Source organism: Solea senegalensis, unplaced genomic scaffold (assembly GCF_019176455.1).
Source record: "Solea senegalensis isolate Sse05_10M unplaced genomic scaffold, IFAPA_SoseM_1 scf7180000016069, whole genome shotgun sequence".
In the NCBI taxonomy this organism is placed as follows: domain Eukaryota; kingdom Metazoa; phylum Chordata; class Actinopteri; order Pleuronectiformes; family Soleidae; genus Solea; species Solea senegalensis.
In genome coordinates this window covers 2,664-21,251 of record NW_025321575.1, presented here as the reverse complement: position 1 = coordinate 21,251, position 18,588 = coordinate 2,664, and the positions used below count along the sequence as shown (strand labels likewise).

At 43.5% G+C, this 18,588-nt stretch overlaps 4 protein-coding genes across 7 annotated transcripts; 1 reads left to right on the top strand and 3 right to left on the bottom strand.

The window, feature by feature from the left end:
* Nucleotides 1-78: 78 nt before the first annotated feature.
* Nucleotides 79-345, bottom strand: LOC122762770 (protein PIGBOS1). The gene has a single exon (XM_044017957.1). It carries the CDS (start codon nt 323-325, stop codon nt 167-169), a length of 159 nt encoding a protein of 52 aa, XP_043873892.1. The 5' UTR covers nt 326-345; the 3' UTR covers nt 79-166.
* A 289-nt stretch (nt 346-634) lies between these two features.
* On the top strand, nt 635-5,171 carry pigb (phosphatidylinositol glycan anchor biosynthesis, class B). The gene is made up of 12 exons (XM_044017956.1): nt 635-1,571; nt 2,117-2,246; nt 2,407-2,524; nt 2,619-2,723; nt 2,831-2,961; nt 3,056-3,196; nt 3,277-3,328; nt 3,401-3,612; nt 4,098-4,162; nt 4,240-4,459; nt 4,735-4,912; nt 4,991-5,171. The coding sequence occupies exons 1-12, from the start codon at nt 1,460-1,462 to the stop codon at nt 5,102-5,104; spliced, it is 1,578 nt and encodes a 525-aa protein (XP_043873891.1). The 5' UTR covers nt 635-1,459; the 3' UTR covers nt 5,105-5,171.
* Nucleotides 5,070-11,723, bottom strand: ccpg1 (cell cycle progression 1). Of its 4 annotated transcripts, none has more exons than XM_044017952.1 (11): nt 11,629-11,723; nt 10,109-10,179; nt 9,684-9,798; nt 9,537-9,604; nt 9,254-9,443; nt 9,065-9,160; nt 8,251-8,703; nt 7,660-7,742; nt 7,348-7,404; nt 6,062-7,263; nt 5,070-5,669 (listed from the first exon to the last, which is right to left on the bottom strand). In XM_044017952.1, the coding sequence occupies exons 2-11, from the start codon at nt 10,166-10,168 to the stop codon at nt 5,498-5,500; spliced, it is 2,496 nt and encodes an 831-aa protein (XP_043873887.1). In that variant the 5' UTR covers nt 10,169-10,179; nt 11,629-11,723; the 3' UTR covers nt 5,070-5,497. The 4 variants fall into 4 exon arrangements, with proteins under 4 accessions (XP_043873887.1, XP_043873888.1, XP_043873886.1 ...); XM_044017953.1 differs by having other exon boundaries at nt 10,109-10,176; XM_044017951.1 differs by lacking the exon at nt 11,629-11,723 and having other exon boundaries at nt 9,065-9,157; nt 10,109-10,176.
* Nucleotides 11,724-14,797: 3,074 nt separating this feature from the next.
* On the bottom strand, nt 14,798-18,026 carry prtga (protogenin homolog a (Gallus gallus); the record flags this gene model as incomplete). Its single annotated transcript, XM_044017958.1, has 8 exons — nt 14,798-15,117; nt 15,301-15,414; nt 15,592-15,736; nt 16,049-16,406; nt 16,527-16,697; nt 16,790-16,917; nt 17,639-17,825; nt 17,903-18,026. Coding segments are annotated over 8 exons (1,533 nt in total), but the record flags the coding sequence as incomplete, so codon positions are not given.
* Between the last annotated feature and the right edge of the window lie 562 nt (nt 18,027-18,588).

Below are 18,588 nucleotides of genomic sequence, written 5' to 3'. Positions count from 1 at the left end.
ACTGGATAATCACACACATTCATGTTTGTCATGTTGAGAAGAAAGAACAGAGAAATGTGATTTTCTCCCATCACAATATTTTCATTAAAAAAATCAAATGTTTATTTGTTCATTTAGACAAAGAATCATATCTTTATCGTTCTCTCGTCATCACGGTCAGTCTGTTTCACTCTGTTTCACTCTGTTTCTCTGGACTCTTCAGGTTCTGCTGAGCTGAAGTCTTTGTCTCAGACTCAAAATAAGGTTTGTAGATATAAAAACCACCTGTGACTCCCAGCAGCGCGGCAAACGCCATCTGTGTCAAAGGTATTCTCCTTCTAAACATCTTCTCTTTCAGCGGGGGATCCTGAAAGAGCAATAAAGTCATGTTATTTATTAAATCTTATACACACACACACATATATATATATATATACACACACGCGCGCGCGCGCACACACTTCCATTGTTGGCTGAAAACAAGTTTTGGAGCTTTGAAGTCACCGTCCTGAGACTGTGGAACTTCCTGCCACAGGAAATCCGTCACAGTCCAAACAAAGTCCAAACAAAGTCCAACATGAATGTCAACGCAAACGTAATGAGTCTTATTTTAAAAGGTCCAAAGCGGAAACGAAGGCAGAGCGTCTGTCTTCTGGCTTCACTTTTGTTTTCCTGGTGGTTTACGTTAGAGAAAAGGTCAAATATGGAGCAGTGAATGTTTCATGGACGACTCTGTGGAACAAGTATTAACTCACCGTGTTGTGGTTTGTTCAAAACGTCGCTAATCAAACAACAAATGAGCGAAAAAGGAGAGAAAACGAGTCCAACAAGACAAGAGCTCTTAGCATTAGCGTCGAGAAAAGGCAAGCACTCTTCTTCTACTTTGGACTGTGGCAGTAAGATGTAGTTCGCCACCTGCTGGAGAGAGCAGGAAAGTGCACCCAACTCGTTGATAGAGACCGTTTTATTTTAAGGTTATTAAATGATTTTAGCTCCATGTTCACAGTTCTGAAGGAAACTATGACATTTACAGCAAACGAGGTGAAGGTTTACTTTAGAAGAAGGATTTGAAAATGTCCTCCTGTCACGTCCTGTCGTCCCTTAATGTCTGAAAACTGATTTAATGTCTTTATATTAAAGGATGAGAAAAATATGACACACTGCAACAAAGAAGGTGTGGCAGTGTGTCGAGCTTTTATTTTGAAGTCAAAAACCGTGTTCCACCGGAAGAAGCCAGCCTGAATGCGGAAGTAAACAAAAGCGAGGAGTTTGATGAGAGTTGACTGTGACGTAGCTGCTGATTTTACTTAAAATCAACTCTGTTCAATAAAGACAAGAAGAGTTTCCGGTTCAGTGGATCCACGCCAGCGGGACAGTGAAGGTTCAGTGAAGTTTGGTCGTCCGGTCGTCCGGTCTGTCGTCCAGTGTCAACAGACAGGTGAAGTCCATGTGTCCTGCAGACTAAAGACAAAATGTCCTGATGGACAAGATCCGACCAAGAGTGAAGTTTGGAAACAAAGTGCATGATGTGAAACTGCGGAAGAGAAAATCCCAACTGTATGCAAATGAAAATGAATGTCCTCTGAACAACGGTGAGACATTATTTTTGAAATATTATTTAGAGACATTTTACTTTCAGAGTTTCATTCATAAAAAAAAACGTTGAGGTCACTATATTTGTGAACAGCTGTAGTTTTCTTTGTTGTTGTTGTTGTTTACAAAAAGAGAAACAGACTGGGTTTGATTTAACTTGACTAGTCAGAATCAGAATCAGAAGAGCTTTATTGCCAAGTACGATTTGCACATACAAGGAATTTGTTCTGGTGTCATTGGCGCATAACAAGCATACAACATTTTCTAAAGTGAACAGTAAACGTATATATACACAGTATATAAATGTTTTTAAAGATGAAAAAGAGCACTACAGAAAGAGCAGTAAAGAGCAGTACGACTGGGCAGAAGTGAATAACAGTGCAAAGTTCACAGTAATGACGTTAATATAACGCATAAGTGCAGTGTTTCCTAACCCTGGTGATTCAGATGGTCAGCTGGTAAGGAGCTGACCATCTGAATCACGTGAGTTCCCAGATGAACTGGACTAATGAACCGCTCATAAGTTCCTTTTCTTTGTTCACAGTTGGTCTCAGAGCCAGAGTTGTTGCGTTTTCTGTCGTGTTCAGACTCATCAACTGTTTCCTGGTTCAGAGCAGCTTTGTCCCTGATGAGTACTGGCAGTCTCTGGAGGTCTCTCATCGTATGGTCTTCAAATATCCTTCATAAATCATTTTCAGTGTAATGTTTTTGTTTTTTAAAGGTTCAGGAGTTCTGTCATTAAAGTTTGGTTTAAGGAGGACATTTTTGTGATAGAATCAAATCATGAGAAAAGCTGTTGTAATTATTCTGCTGTTAAAACCTTAACAGTTGGACTTATGGGTTTCTGACATGGGAATGGAAGACAGGACTACGAGGATTCTCTCATCCACTCGTCTTTGCGATCATATACAAGATCTTACACTTGGTGAACCTGGACTCAGTCCAGCTCCTGGTAAGTGAACCTGGACTCAGTCCAGCTCCTGGTAAGTGAACAGACCGTGTGTCACTGTTCAGTTTTGATGAGCATGGTGACACTGCCTCTGCAGAAATGGCTTCCACGGATGATCCAAGCTCTCCTGGCTGCGTTTGCTGACGTCAAGTTCTTCTTCCTCATCCGAACGCTGGAAAATCAACACGTTACAAAATGGACGGTGAGGATTTCACCTGTTTCCGATCAGTGTGGATCAGTGTGGATCTGCGCTAATGCTCTAGCTTCAGAACAAGAAGTATTGTACACGAACAGATGTTTGTTTTGCAGTTTTTCTGTCACGTGTGCTCGTGGTTCTCGTGGTTCTGCTGCACCAGGACTCTGAGCAACAGCACAGAAACATCCCTCACGTGTCTGGCTCTCTTTTACTTTCCTCTGTCTGGGTCCAAAACTCACAGCAGGTCTGTTTCTCTGAAAACATCATCATCATCATCATCATCATCATCATCATCATTTGCTTTTATCTCCAGACTTAAAGACGCTTTTTGTTTCCAGCATCAAATATTTGAGCCTGGTTGCCATGGCAGTGGTTTTCCGCCCGACGGCGCTGATCGTCTGGTTTCCTCTGCTGCTGCATCATTTCTGTCAGGAAGAGAACAAACTGACACTCATCACTCATCACTACATCCCTATAGGGTTAGTTCGTCACATCTCAACAGTGTGTACATGGAAATGTTCTTTCACTGTCGGTGACGCTGCGGTTTCCTCGTCTGCAGGGCGGCAGCTGTCGTCATTTCAACTGTGATTGACTGTATATTCTATGAAAAGGTAAAGAGTTGACTCTCACTCACTGTTGCTGAGTAACTTGTGGATGTAACTGCTGCTCTGGCTGTTTTCCAGTGGACTTTGGTGCAGTTTAACTTCCTGAAGTTTAACGTCGTTCACGGAGTGGCAGACTTCTATGGCTCTCACCCCTGGCACTGGTACCTGACTCAGGGGTTTCCGGTGGTGATGGGGCCTCATCTTCCCTTCTTTCTTCACGGATGCTCCCTCGCCTTCAACAGATACAAGATCCTGTTGGCAGCAGTCGCCTGGACCGTCGTGGTCTACAGGTAAAATATTAAAAATATGAAGGAATGAAATCATTCAATCATTGGATTTGTGTGACATCAGTTTGAAGCTCTCTCAGTCATGGGGGGTAAAAGTACAACTGTGTTCCTGGTTAGTGACATATTTGAACAAGTAAACGTGGAAGTTTTGATGACATCATCGTGACTGACAAGTGCAGACTTTCTGTTAAAGTCCAGTTCATGTTTGTTTCAGTGATTAACAGCTGAACGTAACTCAGTATTATTCACGCTCCCACACCAAAGTCCATCCTGCATGGATTTTATTTTTATTTACAAACTTCACTTTGTACAAACACATGATTTCTCTGTTGACTGTTGGATGATCGGGTGTTGTCTCATATATAAATAACCCAGAGTGACTCCTGTGATCACGTCAGTGTTGTCTCGGCGTTGTCTCAGTGTTGTCTCGGCGTTGTCTCATATATAAATAACCCAGAGCGACTCCTGTGATCACGTTTGTGTTTCAGTTTTCTTCCTCACAAAGAGTTCAGGTTCATCTTCCCCGTGCTGCCGCTCTGTATGATCTTCTGTGGTGAGTGTCTCAGTGTCTCAGTGTTTGTTGTGTTCAGAGCACAGAACAGTCAGATGAGTGTGTAACATCCACCACAGGGAAGTCACTGGCCAGTTTGAGAGAGTGGCGTCGGCCCGCAGCTGTGTTCTTGTTGCTCACAAACCTGGTTCTAGCACTCTACACCGGCCTGATCCACCAGCGCGGGACAGTGGACGTGATGAACCACCTGCAGACGCTGTGTGACAAGAGCAGCGCGTCCACCTCTGCACAGCCTGACGTCCTCTTCCTCATGCCCTGCCACTCCACACCGTACTACAGGTGCTCACCACTCATGATCATTTTCTTTCTTTGGTATAAAGTGTGTGTGTGTGCGTGTGTGTCAGTGGTTACTAACGTCCGTCATCTTACCTCACGCTGATCTCTGTCCTGCTTGTTTGCTGTAAAATAAAAAAAAGCAGCATCAGGATTCTCGTTGTTTTGTCAAACATAAGAAAGGCCAATGACTCCGCCCTCAATATTAACTGTAAATGAAGTGAAAAAAGTAGCTTCTCCTGTTTGATTTGACTTCTCACCTGTTTCATGTTTCCCTGCAGCCACGTCCACTGTCCCATAAAGATGACGTTTCTCGAGTGTCCTCCTGACCTCGGAGAGGACGATGACGTGGACGAGGCCGAGACGTTTTACCGCGAGCCGCTTCACTGGCTCAAAACCTCCTTTCCTTACAAATCTTCTCTGCCCACACACCTGGTTCTGTTCAATGTTTTGGAAAAGGTGAAATATTCCTGGTATTGTATTGTTGCACATTTCTGCAAACGCTGAACGTGTGTGTGTGTGTGTGTCTTGTTGCAGGAAATCTCCGTGTTTTTACAGGCGAACGAGTTTGTGAGGACGGCAGAAATATTTCACACTCACTTTCCACAAGGAAGAGTCGGAGGAAGCATCTTTATTTATGAAAGGCACTGACACAGGAAACTGATCACGACAATGTTGTATGATTTGACACTAAAATAAATATTTCATCATGTTGAAATATCCTCAAATGTGTGTTTAATTAACTGTGGAGTAAAAAGTGTTTTCCTGCTTCCATGTAAATAAAGTTTGACTGAAGAAACCACGACATCATCACAGCTCATTTAAACATGGACTCTGTTAACAAAAGCACAACAACCACAGTGAACAGGAACTGTGGTTGAAGGGACGTCGACGTCGTGTTTAAAGTCTTTGTATTATTAACAATATTAGAATAGAACATATGCTACAAAGATTTGAACGTCAACAACACAAAAGCACTCGGGGACGTTCAGTAGCATCAAGTTAACGTTGTGCAAACAAACAAACCTCAGATCTGATGGATCTTCAGTATTTGGGATCAAACGGCAGCGGACCCACTTCTATTTTCACGTCGGCCATGTGACGCTCAGAGTTTCCTCCCGAGCGAGGTCGAGATCTGGCTCTCTGCTGCCTCCGCTGGTGATGTCTGGACTTCACCTCTTCCTTTGAGTCTGTGACGGGTTTTTCAAACGGTCGTCTGAGTCAAACACAAACGACGAGTGCGTTACATTCAGTTTGTATGTGCAGTTTTACTTCACGCAGTAACATTAGGTATGTGTGTATATATATTATATTATATTATATTATATTATATTATATTATATTATACTATGACTCAGGTTACTAAAGTTTATTAAAGACAGTCTGAAAACTTTGTTTCTCTTCTCTCAGTTTAGTGAAAATAGTCCAAAGTTTCTTCATTTCCATGATTTCTGACGACGGTTTCAGGTTCATCAGCATGTGACTGAGCAACAGACTGACCTTGAGCTTTACCTTGAGCCTGACCTTGAGCTTTACCTTGAGCCTGACCTTGAGCTTTACCTTGAGCTTTACCTTGAGTTTTACCTTGAGCCTGACCTTGAGCTTTACCTGGGGCTGTAGTGTTTGGCGTAGGCGTCTCCAAAGAAGTGTCTGTAGACGTAGTCGTCCAGATCTCCGAACATGTCGTCGTGCAGCCCCTGGTACTCGCGCATGTCTGCCAGATAATCCTCGACGCCGCTGACAAAATCCGTGAACAGCATCTGGTCGTGGATGAAGACGCCGTTGTGGAAGAAGTTGTTGATGAACCTCTCGAGCTCCTTCCAGTGGTGGAAGTGGTCGACTTCCTGCTGCACGTAGCTCTGCAGCAGCTGGTAGAACTCGTCGGCTGTGATGGGCTCCGTGGCTCTGTTGAACAGACTCGTGGACTCCTGGTAGGCGCAGTCAAAAACCCCAGAGCATCCTTTCATGTTCGGACCTCGGTCTTGGTGAACTTTGTGTCCTGGTTTGCGAGTGTTCTGGGGTCTGTGGGCTCTGTGCTGCCAGCTCTCTTTAGCGTTCGGATCCCTTCCGTCACATTTCCCGTGACAGAAGCCTCGAGCTTTGTTCATCAACGTGGACGCTGAATTTTTGAAGTGTCGGAAAGTGGATTTGACAGAATCTGAAAACTTGCGCAGGTTTTCCTTCACGGCCTCCTTTGCTTTTTTGATCTGCTCTTTGTGGTGATGAACAAACTCTTTAGTGGAGTTTTTCACAGCGTCAAATGTCTCTTGCACTTTCCCTGCCATGCCCTTCTTTGGTCTTTTCCCCGTGGACTCTGCGTCTCCTTTGGCTCGTTCCTTGTTTTCCACGTACAGCCTCTCCCACAGGTCCGAGCGCTGCTTCTCGAAGCTCAGTCTCTTCTCCAGCTCCGTCAGACGTGACTGCAGCTCCTCTGCTCCTGAACCATGGACGTCACTCCTCAAAGCGTTCAGCTCGCTCCTCAGCTCGTGTGTGACCTTCCTCTCCTCCTCCAGCTTCTTCTTCAGTGTCTGTGCTTCAGCCATTAACTCCTCCCTCTGCACATGGACGCTAGTGATCGTCCGCTTCTTCTCTTCCAGCTGCTCTTTCAGCCTCTGGTTTTCTGACCTCACTGAGTCGACTCCAGCTCCCGTCTTCTCCAGATGTGAGAGCTTGGAGCGCAGGTGTCTCAGCTCCTCCTGGAGTGTGGACAGCTGCTGGTTTTCAGCCGCCGGCCTCTGCTGCTCAGCCATCATGGAAGTTCTCTCAGTGGCTTTTTGTTTCAGAAACATTTCAGAGTCATCTCTCTGGGCCTTGGTAGGAAAAGGAGGGAATATTTACAATTCATATTCAATGAAATAAGTAGCGTTAACATGATGATCTTATATAATATCTGCCTGTTTGATGTTGATCTCCTGGTTCTCGTGATGATGATCAGCATCTTCCTTCAGAGCCTGGGTGAGAAAATGATTCAATTGATAAATTAAAGTCAGAATATTATTCACAACCTGAGGAAGAAAATAAAAGTGACAAAACAGAGCAAAGAGTAGATCCCACTGACGGTAAAGGTATTCAAAAATATTAATAATGATCTTAAGTTTAAATGGTGACACAATAAACGCTGGATTTATTATTGATTTATGTTAAAGTTGTCATGAAAGCAAGTTTCAAAAAGCACTGTTAAAGCGTTGGCTGTGAGTGTCACTGACCTGGTTTAGAAAAAGTTCTTCTGGATCCACATCAGAACCCAAACACACAAACAGGTCGTGTTTTTCTGGAATCTGCTGTGTGCCTGTGACGTTAGCAGAACAACACGGATTTAAACCGTCAATCAATTCAAATACAATGAACTCATCAATCACACAATTCTCTGTCATTAAAATAAAACTGATTTATTTATAAAAAATCATGAATGAATTTAGAATCAACACAAAGTTCAATTCATTTCATTAAACCTTAAACACAGTTTCTCTCCTGTGAAGTAAAAAAAGGCTTCTTCATGTTTTAAACATGTTAGAAACAGAGAAACACACACACACACACACACAACGCACGCACACACGCACATGAGTGGAGGAGGAGTTTGACAAATCTAAGGTCACAGGTCACAGTGGGAAAATCACACACTCACTTTGGTTCATTCGGTGTTTATGTGACGACTTTTCTACTTGAACATCACAGGAAGTTACACAGGAAATGATGTAGAAAAATAAGATCACAGGAAGTTAGACAGCAGTGTGTAACTTCCTGTGATCTTATTTTTCTACATGAACAACATCGTAGTGTCACAAACTTCTCACCATAGAGACGACTGAAGCTCATGCAGGCGCCGACGACCAGAGCGAGCACGACGCAGGTGTGGACGATGCTTCTGCACCGGCCTCGCACGTCATCGGGAGGTCGGACTCGAGTTTCCTGCTGCTTCTCCTCTCTGTCGTCCTCTTTGACCTCCTCCCTGTCGTCCTCTCTGTCGTCCTCTTTGACCTCCTCCCTGTCATCCTCTCTGTCGTCCTCTCTGTCCTCTTCTTTGACCTCCTCTCTGTCGTCCTCCTCTCTATCGTCCTCCTCTCTATCGTCCTGTCTGTCCTGGTCCTGGCGCAGACCAGACTCCAGCGTCTCGTCCTGAGGCTCGGTCAGCGTGCTGGTGGTGTTTCTCCTCACCCTCCGTCTTCGTAGGACAGTGCTGGAGCTCGGTCCCGTCTCGTCCTCACTGCTGCTCGTATTTGTCGCCGCTTGCTGCTTCACTGGGAAAACTGGAGATAAACACACCGTGATAGTTGTGGTGACGAGGAACTAACACCAGGCTCATGATCACGTCTATGAAAAGTTTTATTTTACAGGAGCAAAACTATTTCATTTCATGCTAAATGAAAAGAGAAGATTGGGAACAATCACTAATGAGAGATCATTTTTCTGTAACATTTAATGTATATGAACACACGTTTGTATATAATATTGAATAATAACTTAGTAATTCATCAAAGGCACGCACACACACACACACACACTGTGCTGTACATGTGTAGTTCAGCCTGTGGATTAGTTGATTGTGTTAATAACAGCCGAGTCAAGTTAGCGTCAGATTAGATTCACTCCAGTTGTAAATGAGGGCACCTGTGAAAGAGCGCCCTCCAGTGAGCTGGCTCCTCAGATGCTTTCCTAAATTCAGCAGACTTTGAGGAAGAGTCCAGTGACTCCTGATCAAACCTGCTTTGACGCCGTAGAAACAGGAAAAGGAACAAATGTTTCTGCGCTGACTGAGAGACAGAGAATGTAAACAGACGACAGGTGAGTGTGTTGTACCTGTGTCTGCAGCAGTGAAGGCATACTGGCTGCTGCACGACGTGCCCAGGTAAGACTCCTCGCTGGCCGCTGCCTCGTCCTCCACGTCTGCATGCTCGTCCTCCCTCGAGTCTCGCAGGGTCATAATGTCAGAGTGATCGCTGGAGGACAGCAGAGTCACCTGCTCCTTCCCTGCAGCGTCGTCTCTGTCCTGCACAAAACAGCCAGACAAATGTGCTCCAACAACATGTGTGTCGTAAAGTAAACGTGTGTGTGTGTGTGTGTGGATTATTGACGTTCTCACCTGGGAGCAGAGCAGCGTCTCCACCGTGGTCTGGTCTCTCAGCGTCTCACGATTCATGTCACAGTCAGCTGTGACATGAATCATGACAAATGTGTCACTTATGATTCTTTTCAATTCAATGACAATTTCTTTGTTGAAAATATTTACCGAGTGCAGAGGCATGAGTGTCCTGCAGCTCTGATTCCTCCACTGGAGGGCGCTCCGACAGCTCAGTGCCATAATCCACGACAGCCTCCAATAACAACGTTTCAATATCTGAACCCTGAAAACACAAGATAACAACAAGAGGTCATTCAAAGGTCACTGGATTATGACATTAAACAGCTGAAAGTTTCATTACAAAAGGTAAACGCTTGTCCTCCTGATTCCAACGCTCAGTTTATTTAAACTCAGACGGTGAAATGATCCCAAATATGAACTTGGTCTGATTGATACTCAATAACAACCTTTAAAGACATAAATCATTATTTTTTAACTTTTATTAACTTACAAATGTCGTCCACCGTTTCAACAGTGATAATCAAAAGTCGGCGTCAGGAATAATGAATAAATAAAATTTGTATTTTAATGACCTCATTAGTAATAATGGTCCAGCCACAGGACGACTCTGCATCACTCGATGTCTCCGACATTTCTGTCCCTGTTGGACAAACACACACACACACACACACACACAGCACACAGATGATGACAGGATACAGTAACACGTTCAGTATCGCAGCTGAAAAACAACAACTAAACAGTAAAACATCACTTTTTACACTTTAATGTTCTTTAAACAAAAGAACATTAAAGTGTGTTTTTACTACCATCGCTGCCATGGTAACAGATCAAAGGAAGAGGAGGGCGGAGTACACATATATATATACATATATACATATATATATGTATGTATATGTACATGTTGACATAACTCACATAACGTGCCATAAATTACCTGTCAAGTGAATCATTGGACGATTATTGTTAATAAGAGTTTTTGAAAATATCCTTTGATGTTTGGTAACGATGTCACACTGTTAACAGGAAGGTTAAAGGTCACCTTTACCGTCTTCGTCTTAAAATCCACTTTCATTTCCTACCTTTCAACCCAGCATGAGACTCTGCTCTGGTTTTATTGTTTTAACATTGTTATTGTTTCATTGGTTTATTGTTATATTGTTTGTACGTTTTATGTCCGACATTTTATTCTTATTGATGTAGTTTGTTCCAGCAGAGGCTGTTTTTTAAAGTGCTTTACAAATAAAGCATTTTTTCATCTCCTCTTGACCGCGCACAGACCAAAGGCAACAGCAGAAGAACTCATAATGGCGCATTGTTTTCCACAATATCTGTGAACAAAATTAGTATCAAACTCCAATGACAATGTATGTATTTAATTTGCACGACTCTAACAACATTCCAAAGACACTCCAAAGCTTGTGAGGTTAGTTAGTGAGGAGATGATTTCACACATTTGGACTGAAGACCACGGTGAACATGAGCACATCAGACAGACGAGCTCTCGTGTCTCAGTTCTGATACTATTATTGTTCGATTATTGTATTAATTCATTGATTTCTTAGTACTGTCAAGTATTTAGAGTGTTTGAAATATGTATTATTTAATATCATTTAACGCTAGTCTGTACATCTTCACCTTCTTCATTAGTGTCACTGTTGTGTTTGCACATATTTTAGATTTAAACATAATCACTGAACTTTACAGAAAACGCGGGTCTATCAAAAGACGTCACTTCCTGCAGCAGCATGGACGAAACACAACAAACACACACACACGTGTAACAGCGCCATCTAGCGGTGACACTGACTCACAGTAATGTAGAAATGTAGCTCCAGCTGTAAACACACACACACACACACACACACACAGAGACGCCTACACACGGTAGCTCACATTGATCAACATTAATGTCGACATTAAATATGAACACGGACTGACTAATGAGGCGAAATATAAACGTCACCACAGCGACCATCGTCTGTCTGTCTGTCCGTCCGTCTGTCTGTCTGCCCGTCTGTCTGCCCGTCTGTCTGTCCTTAAACACACGTTCACTACGTTCAGAGTCGTCAGTAAAACCGAGTGAACTCACTGTTGTTGGTCTCGAGCGATGATGAAGCCGTTTGCAGCAGCTCCGCAGTTATTGCAGTAGACCCGAGATTATCCGCTCACGAGCCACCGTAGCTGGGAAATGTGGTTCTCCAGCGGCGCGGCTGCTCACACACTCAGCGCTTTCAACTGCATTTCCCATCAAACACCGCGGCGGGCAAACGGGCTCAGCAAGGGCGGGGTAAACCGTGCGCGAGCGAATTTCGTGGCTACGAAAAAAAAGTAAACAAGGAAGCGTGACTAAGCAGAGCTGCGCGAGACAAACAAGTAAACAACGATTTCTCAGTGTGTTCGTTTCCCGCGGTAACTGCACGAGCACAGAGAAACACAGAGTTTAAATGTTTAAATGTCCGTCAGCAAACACGTGTTGTTTTCAACTGTGTTTTCAACTGTGTTTTCAACTGTGTTTTCAACTGTGTTTCTCAACCGGTCTCTGAACAGCTCATCACTAATCTGATGCTCCAGAGGGCCTGACGCCATGACACACACACTCACACACACACACACACACACACACACACACACACACACTTCATTAGGTTTTCTTTGAAATGGTGAGCAGTTTGTTTGTGTACCTAATAAAGTGACATGGTTTAGACATGGTCAAGGTGACTTGCTGAAGTTTAAAGTGAACACGGGAATGCAGAGAAAAGATGATTTAAATGCCAGATTATCTGAGTGTCTCAGAATTTAAAACATTATTAAATCTGGGATTTCCATCATCCGCATTTACACAGAATGGTAGAGGAAAGAGACACTAGAGATTACGCAATTTACGTCAGTGTGTTCTGGATTCAAATCCCTGCAGTCAGTTAAACTCAAAGAGACAAACTCCTGCACAGGAGAGTGATCTGTAGCAAACCTCAAAATCCACAAAAGCGTCATCTTTATTAGAGCTTTGACATGTGCTTTTACTGTGTTTACACAAAGCAAAAGAGGTCATGGGAAACAACACAGATGCAGCAGGTAATATGGTTATGGTTATTATAACATATCTAATATCTCCAGTGATTAACCTGTGAAAATCTTTCCATAATTCTGTTCTTTACTAAACATTTAGAGTAAAAACCAAAGCACTTTTCATTTTGGGAACTTTTTTATTTAAACAGATTTTTCTAAAATCTAACTAAACATTTTTGGCAGTAATGTTGCAGACAAACAGACACAAAATAACAAAACATCAACAGAAAAAGATACATTCAATTTTTAAGAGTTGACACTTGTTTCCTCTTCAAGGACGAGCAGCTGTGAGTTCCCCTGAGTTTGACTGTAAATGACACACAGCTGCTCTGCTGCACAAAGTCAAAACATCACACACACACACACACACACAATAATGACCCGTGTATTTCATCTGTAGCTATAAAAAGGACAGACACATTATTGGCTAAAGTAGAATGGAAATGTTTGTGTCCATCTCAAGATAAAGTTTTATCTTCAACGACAAAAGACAAATAAAAATAAAAGAAAAAAACATCTTGATTTTGCTTCCTGAAAACAACATTTCACACAGAAGTAGAATATTTTACAATCAATCTCTGCCGATGTGCAGCGGTGACCTTTAACATCAAATCTTTGCTTAAACTGATTGTGTCACATTTCATCCAAAAAATGATTGAATCCTGCACAGAATCTCTGATTAAAAAAGTGCAAACAGACCACTAATCAATATAATATATAGTGTAGAATGTACAGACATCTGTTTGCAACACGTTAGGAGGAGGAGGAACTCTGTGACATGTGCAGGAGGCTGATTATTAATCTGAGGGATTCTAACCCACGACGACGCCGGTGTCGCGGGTCAAGGCCACTGATGTGCAGCGTTTGAATGTTTGGTGAAATGTGTATCGTGATTATTTCCTCAGCGTCGCAGTCGCCGCTGATCATCGGCCGATCAAACAAAACTACTTTGCAGACAAGTGCTAATTTTGATCTACTCTACAGCAAAGCAACACAGTAACTACAGTGTGTACTCAGTAGTACATATAGTCTAGTAAAAATATAGATTTTCTTCTTCACGTTCATGTGTGGTTACACTACAATCATTCTTCATGCGCGGCGTCCTCCCTCAGACAGGTTAGGCTTTGGTTTGGGCGTCTGAGGGACGATCTCCACACAAAGTAAAGCTTTTCTGTACCAACGAGCGGCGAAGCACTTCTGGTGTCAATGTTTAAGTGAACAAAAAGGAAGAAGTCGACAAAACCTGAGGGCAAAACAATGCAATCAAAGATACATTCATAGCATATAACCTAGTACAAGAGTTTAGTACTGAGAAGATACCCTGTCACTTCACCGTGTACAAATACACAGCTTTTTCAAATGTACTAAACCTTGTTCCCTGAGTTTAGGAAAACAATAAGACAAACAAAATCAATTCTTAAACGAGGTAGTATAAAACAGGACGAGCAAGGGCAGCTGCACATTATTATTATCATCACTATCATTATCAATTACTCAATAATTATTAATACTGGCTCAGTCCACACCACAGGTGGATCAGGAGGAAGAAGCTGCAGCAGCAGCGCCCTCACCATCCCATAAATCAGAACAATCACAGAACATATTATTAAATATACAGTGGAAGGTTTAGCCCGAGGTAAACCGAGGTAGATAATCAGCGAACGACACTCACTCTTCCCTTTCGCTCCAGTGATAAACTCTCTCTTAAATAAGTGAAACATTCATGGTGGGTGAGATTTAAAAGAAACATTCAAGCACAAATTAAGAGAGGACAAAAAACACAAAGACATTCATAAAAAAAGAAGAAAGGCGTGAAAAACAAGGTCACACGGCTTCCTGGTCGTTGAGGTCAAAGGTGAAGAGAAGAAAACAGGACAACAATGCATCACTTCAGCAGATGATTATCATTTACTCTGCTTAAAGCTGCATAGTTAAAGGTCACTTTCAGCTTCAGTTAAAGCCAGAGTGCAGCATGTACTGTATGTAACCCTGTGTGATACTCACAGGTCACAGGTCACAGGTCACAGGTCAACCTGTTTCCAGAGTGCCATTAATCTTCTCATCAAAATACCCAGAAGAAAGTTAATTCAAGCAAATCCTAAAAGGCTGAAACGATTGCTTTGACAAACAGTGAACACGCACATGCACACGCACGCAACACGCACACGCACACACACACACACACACACACACTTAGCAGACTCCATCATGACTCTCCTCCTCCTCCTCCTCCTCCTCCGCTGCAGTCCGAGCTCCCGCTGTCCTCCGCGGTGAGAGACGGCAGACGGCTGCTCGCTGCAGATGAAAGGTCGGTGAGCTCCGTCTCGTCGTGAGAGAAGCGTCCAGAGTCCCCGGTCTCGTGGCTGCCCTCGCTGTTTGAAGAACCCTCCGTGTCTCCAGGATGTCCCAGCAGCACCTGCAGGGTTCTGCAGGTCTGGTCTGCAGACAGCTCGTCCTCGTAGGTCAACACCGTGGTGCCCGGGTGGTAGGAGACGGAGCCGTGTCTCAGATTCTGCAGCACAGAGAAACACAGAGTGTTTATGACTAAACTTCAGTCAAGAAAAAGAAAATATAATAACAATAGGTCTAATAATACACCTGCAGTCACCATGTGACGAGTTTCTGGTCTTAAATGACTTCTTTAGGTTTACTACGCACTCATGTGTCAAATGTCCTCATGTCTCTCTGATCTCACCTGCACTGCTTCACTCTCCTGTTTCCCGTTCTTCCTGAAGGAAAACCATTTGTTTTTCTTCTCAGAACCGAGCTGAACTGGACCGAGACAGTTAATCCTGAGGTTTGTTCCACCCTGAGAAAACGTGAATGAGTCCCGGTTACAGTTCAGTGGAACAGCCATTACAGCTCTGAGCACTTTAGAGTCACAGCTTATAACAGGATTAGGATTAGATAGATAACTTTATCACTATAATACATAGAATTATAATAATATTTTATAATTTAATATTATGTTAAAGGGTTGTGTTACCTTTGCATCAATGAAATGGTTTGGACTCATCGTCACGGTCACGTCCACGTCCACGCTGTCCTCCGCGTGTCCATCAGAGCCCCGCTGTCCTACAGCTGGAGAAGATGAGCTCACTCCTCTGTGCGATTTCACCGCTGAGACTGTCCTGGAAACAGACAAACAATCAACAATAAACAAACAAACAGAAAACAATCAACAATAAACAAACAAACAGAAGACAATCAACAATAAACAAACAGACAAACAGTAAACAATCGACAATAAACAGACAAACAATAAACAAACAGACAATAAACAAACAAACAATAAAAAACAAACAAACATAAACAACAAACAAACAGACAAACAATAAACAAACAAACAATAAACAAACAAACAATAAACAACAAACTAACAATAAACAAACAATAAAAATAAACAATAAACAAACAATAAACAAAGACTAACGGTGTCAAACCTGTTTTGGCCTCTGCAGACGATGATGAAGGCACAGATGATGATGCAGATGAGAGCGATGCACACGCCCACCGTGATCCCCGTCACTGATTTCTCATCCAGGTGATAGAAACCATCAGAGAAGCCTGTGAACATGGCGGTGATTATGTTTCTGTTTGGAAAAGGACGCGGTGTGAGTGTGTGTGTGAGTGTGTGTGCGTGTGTGTGTGAGGACGCACCTGTGGAGGAGACGTCTGGCCACACCCTCAGCTCCACTGTGGGACAAAACGGTCCATCGCCCACGTCGTTAGAGGCAGAAACTTTGACCACGTAAACCTGACCAGGCTTCAGGTTCTCCAGCAGTGCCATGGTGATTGACGCTGTTGGTGACATCCAACAGTTGAAACTTGAACTAAAGACCACTTTCATTCATTCATGTAAACACAATATCTGGACGGTTGAAGGAACTAAACGTGAATCTGAGATAATCTCACGCTCACCTTCTCTGTGCAGCACCTGCCATTCCCCAGCAATCCATGCATTTCTGGACGCGTAGAGGACTGTGTAGCGCGTCACAGCGACGTTAGCTTCATCCGGAGGCTTCCATGAGACCAGCGCCGTGTCTCCTTCAATCAGAGTCACTTTCACATTGGAAGGAGGCGACATGGGAGCTGTGACGTGAGCACGGAGGAAGACAAGGTCAAATCCAAACATCTGTCAATGACCTACGTTCAGTCAGAATCTATAGATGTTCTGTGCTCACCTTCAGCTAAAGTAGTCTGATAAACCACAGGACTCCAGGGACTCCACAGCTGATCCATGTGAAGGCGAATCGCAAACTCATACTTGGTGTTTGGCTGTAGATCTTTAAGAAGAAGACTCTGCTCATTCCTGCAGGAGGAAGATCAAACTGATGATGTTTACACACTCATGATATTCACTCATTCATTTATTCTCCACATGAGGGGCAGTCAGCTGACAGGAGGCCATCACAGAGACAACGAGGCAATCAGAGAAGACTCCAGATCAGAAGGTTGTGAGTTCAAATCCACGTCAGGGTCAAAATTCTTGGTCAACGTGTGTCTAAGACAAATTCTAACAACAATTCTCTCTGTCGGCCTCTGGTGCACACACACACACACACACACACACACACATAAAAACCAGAGAACCTGGAGAAAACCCATGTGTACATGAGAACATGTGAGAACATGTGAGAACATGTGAAGAACATGTGAGAACATGTGATGAACATGTGAGAACATGTGAGAACATGTGAAGAACATGTGAAGAACATGTGAGAACATGTGAAGAACATGTGAAGTCCACGCAGTTGAACTGGGTCTTGCTGTGAGGCAACAGTGCTCGCCACTGTACCACTGTGTGCTCTTTAGCTTACAGGGTTAGAGGTGAACTGTGTCTTTATGAATGGCCAGCAGGTGGTGATATGGAGCTGCTGTGTCAGTCACAGAGATGTGAGGCTGAGTAACTGCGAAACCGTCAGACAGTTACTTGTTACTAATGTTTTCACGCTCCTTCACGTCCAGTGAAGATGATTAAAGGTTATTAACATGAATAAATATGTGAACGTGTGACAGTTTAATGAACTCACGTCTGCAGGTAGAGAACCAGGGAGGCGTTCTGCAGGCCCACAGGGTTACAGCGGACCGTGTAGCCGACAGCGTGGCTGGAGGTGAAGGCCGGTCGACCCCAGTGCAGAAACACAGCGCTGGAACTGTTCGTCTGCGCGTGGACGTTGTGCGGTGGAGGAGGAGGCGGAACCAGACGATCTCGAACAGCTGGAACATACATGTGTTTATAGAAAGCTCACACTGCAGTGTTTGTGTTACCATGATCTTTGTGATAAAGGACTCACAGACGCAGCCAGGAGTGCTGACAGTTTGATCTGCCTGGTAACCGTCGCCAACAAAGTTATAAGCCAGAAGTTTAACGTGGTATTTCTTCCTCGGATCTGGATTCAGAAAAAGGTTTAAATAAATCACAGTTCAATAAACAGTTCAGAGAAATAATTCATCACCAGGAATAACAATGAGATTCCTGCGGTCAAGAGGAAGCAGGAGGGAGACGACAGTGTGAAGCAGTGTGACACATGCACAACACAAGAGCTCCACTATCCATCACCCTGTCACTCCTGCTGCTCACTGGACACTCCTACTTAAGTCCAGAATCTGGGGGTCGTCGGCTTCAGTGACCCTGAAGACCCTTTCAAGCACGCAGATGTAAATAATATCATTCACAATATAATTATTCTGTTTCAAGAAAGTTTCCCTGGGAGACTTTTAAACAACATGGCAGCAAATGACTTTAATAAATAAAAACACATCGTTTTAAAAATGTGTTATTTGTGGATATTAAAGTGGAGCATGAATGACTTGATGTTTGTTGGCTATGGAAACGTGAGGTATTTTGTGGGTGGAGAGAGGAAGAGGAGGAGGAGGAGGAGGAGGAGACCACAGGAGATGAATCTGTGTCCACAGAGGTTAAAGAAGTGAGGAGGGGTGAAGTGGAGCGACTTCCTCCCCCACACTGCCCCGAGGAGTT

Bases quoted from the DNA above. Each gene is read 5' to 3' on its own strand.
- pigb (XM_044017956.1), top strand. From the start codon at position 1,460: ATGGACAAGATCCGACCAAGAGTGAAGTTTGGAAACAAAGTGCATGAT. The intron at 2,247-2,406 runs ATATCCTTCATA...TAACAGTTGGAC, and splicing joins TCTCATCGTATGGTCTTCAA to TTATGGGTTTCTGACATGGG. The intron at 4,163-4,239 runs GTGAGTGTCTCA...CATCCACCACAG, and splicing joins GCTCTGTATGATCTTCTGTG to GGAAGTCACTGGCCAGTTTG.
- LOC122762770 (XM_044017957.1), bottom strand. From the start codon at position 325: ATGTTTAGAAGGAGAATACCTTTGACACAGATGGCGTTTGCCGCGCTG.
- ccpg1 (XM_044017952.1), bottom strand. From the start codon at position 10,168: ATGTCGGAGACATCGAGTGATGCAGAGTCGTCCTGTGGCTGGACCATT. The intron at 9,444-9,536 runs GTGAGAACGTCA...TGTTTTGTGCAG, and splicing joins AGACGCTGCTCTGCTCCCAG to GACAGAGACGACGCTGCAGG. The intron at 5,670-6,061 runs GTAAAGCTCAAG...TGTTTGACTCAG, and splicing joins GCCAAACACTACAGCCCCAG to ACGACCGTTTGAAAAACCCG.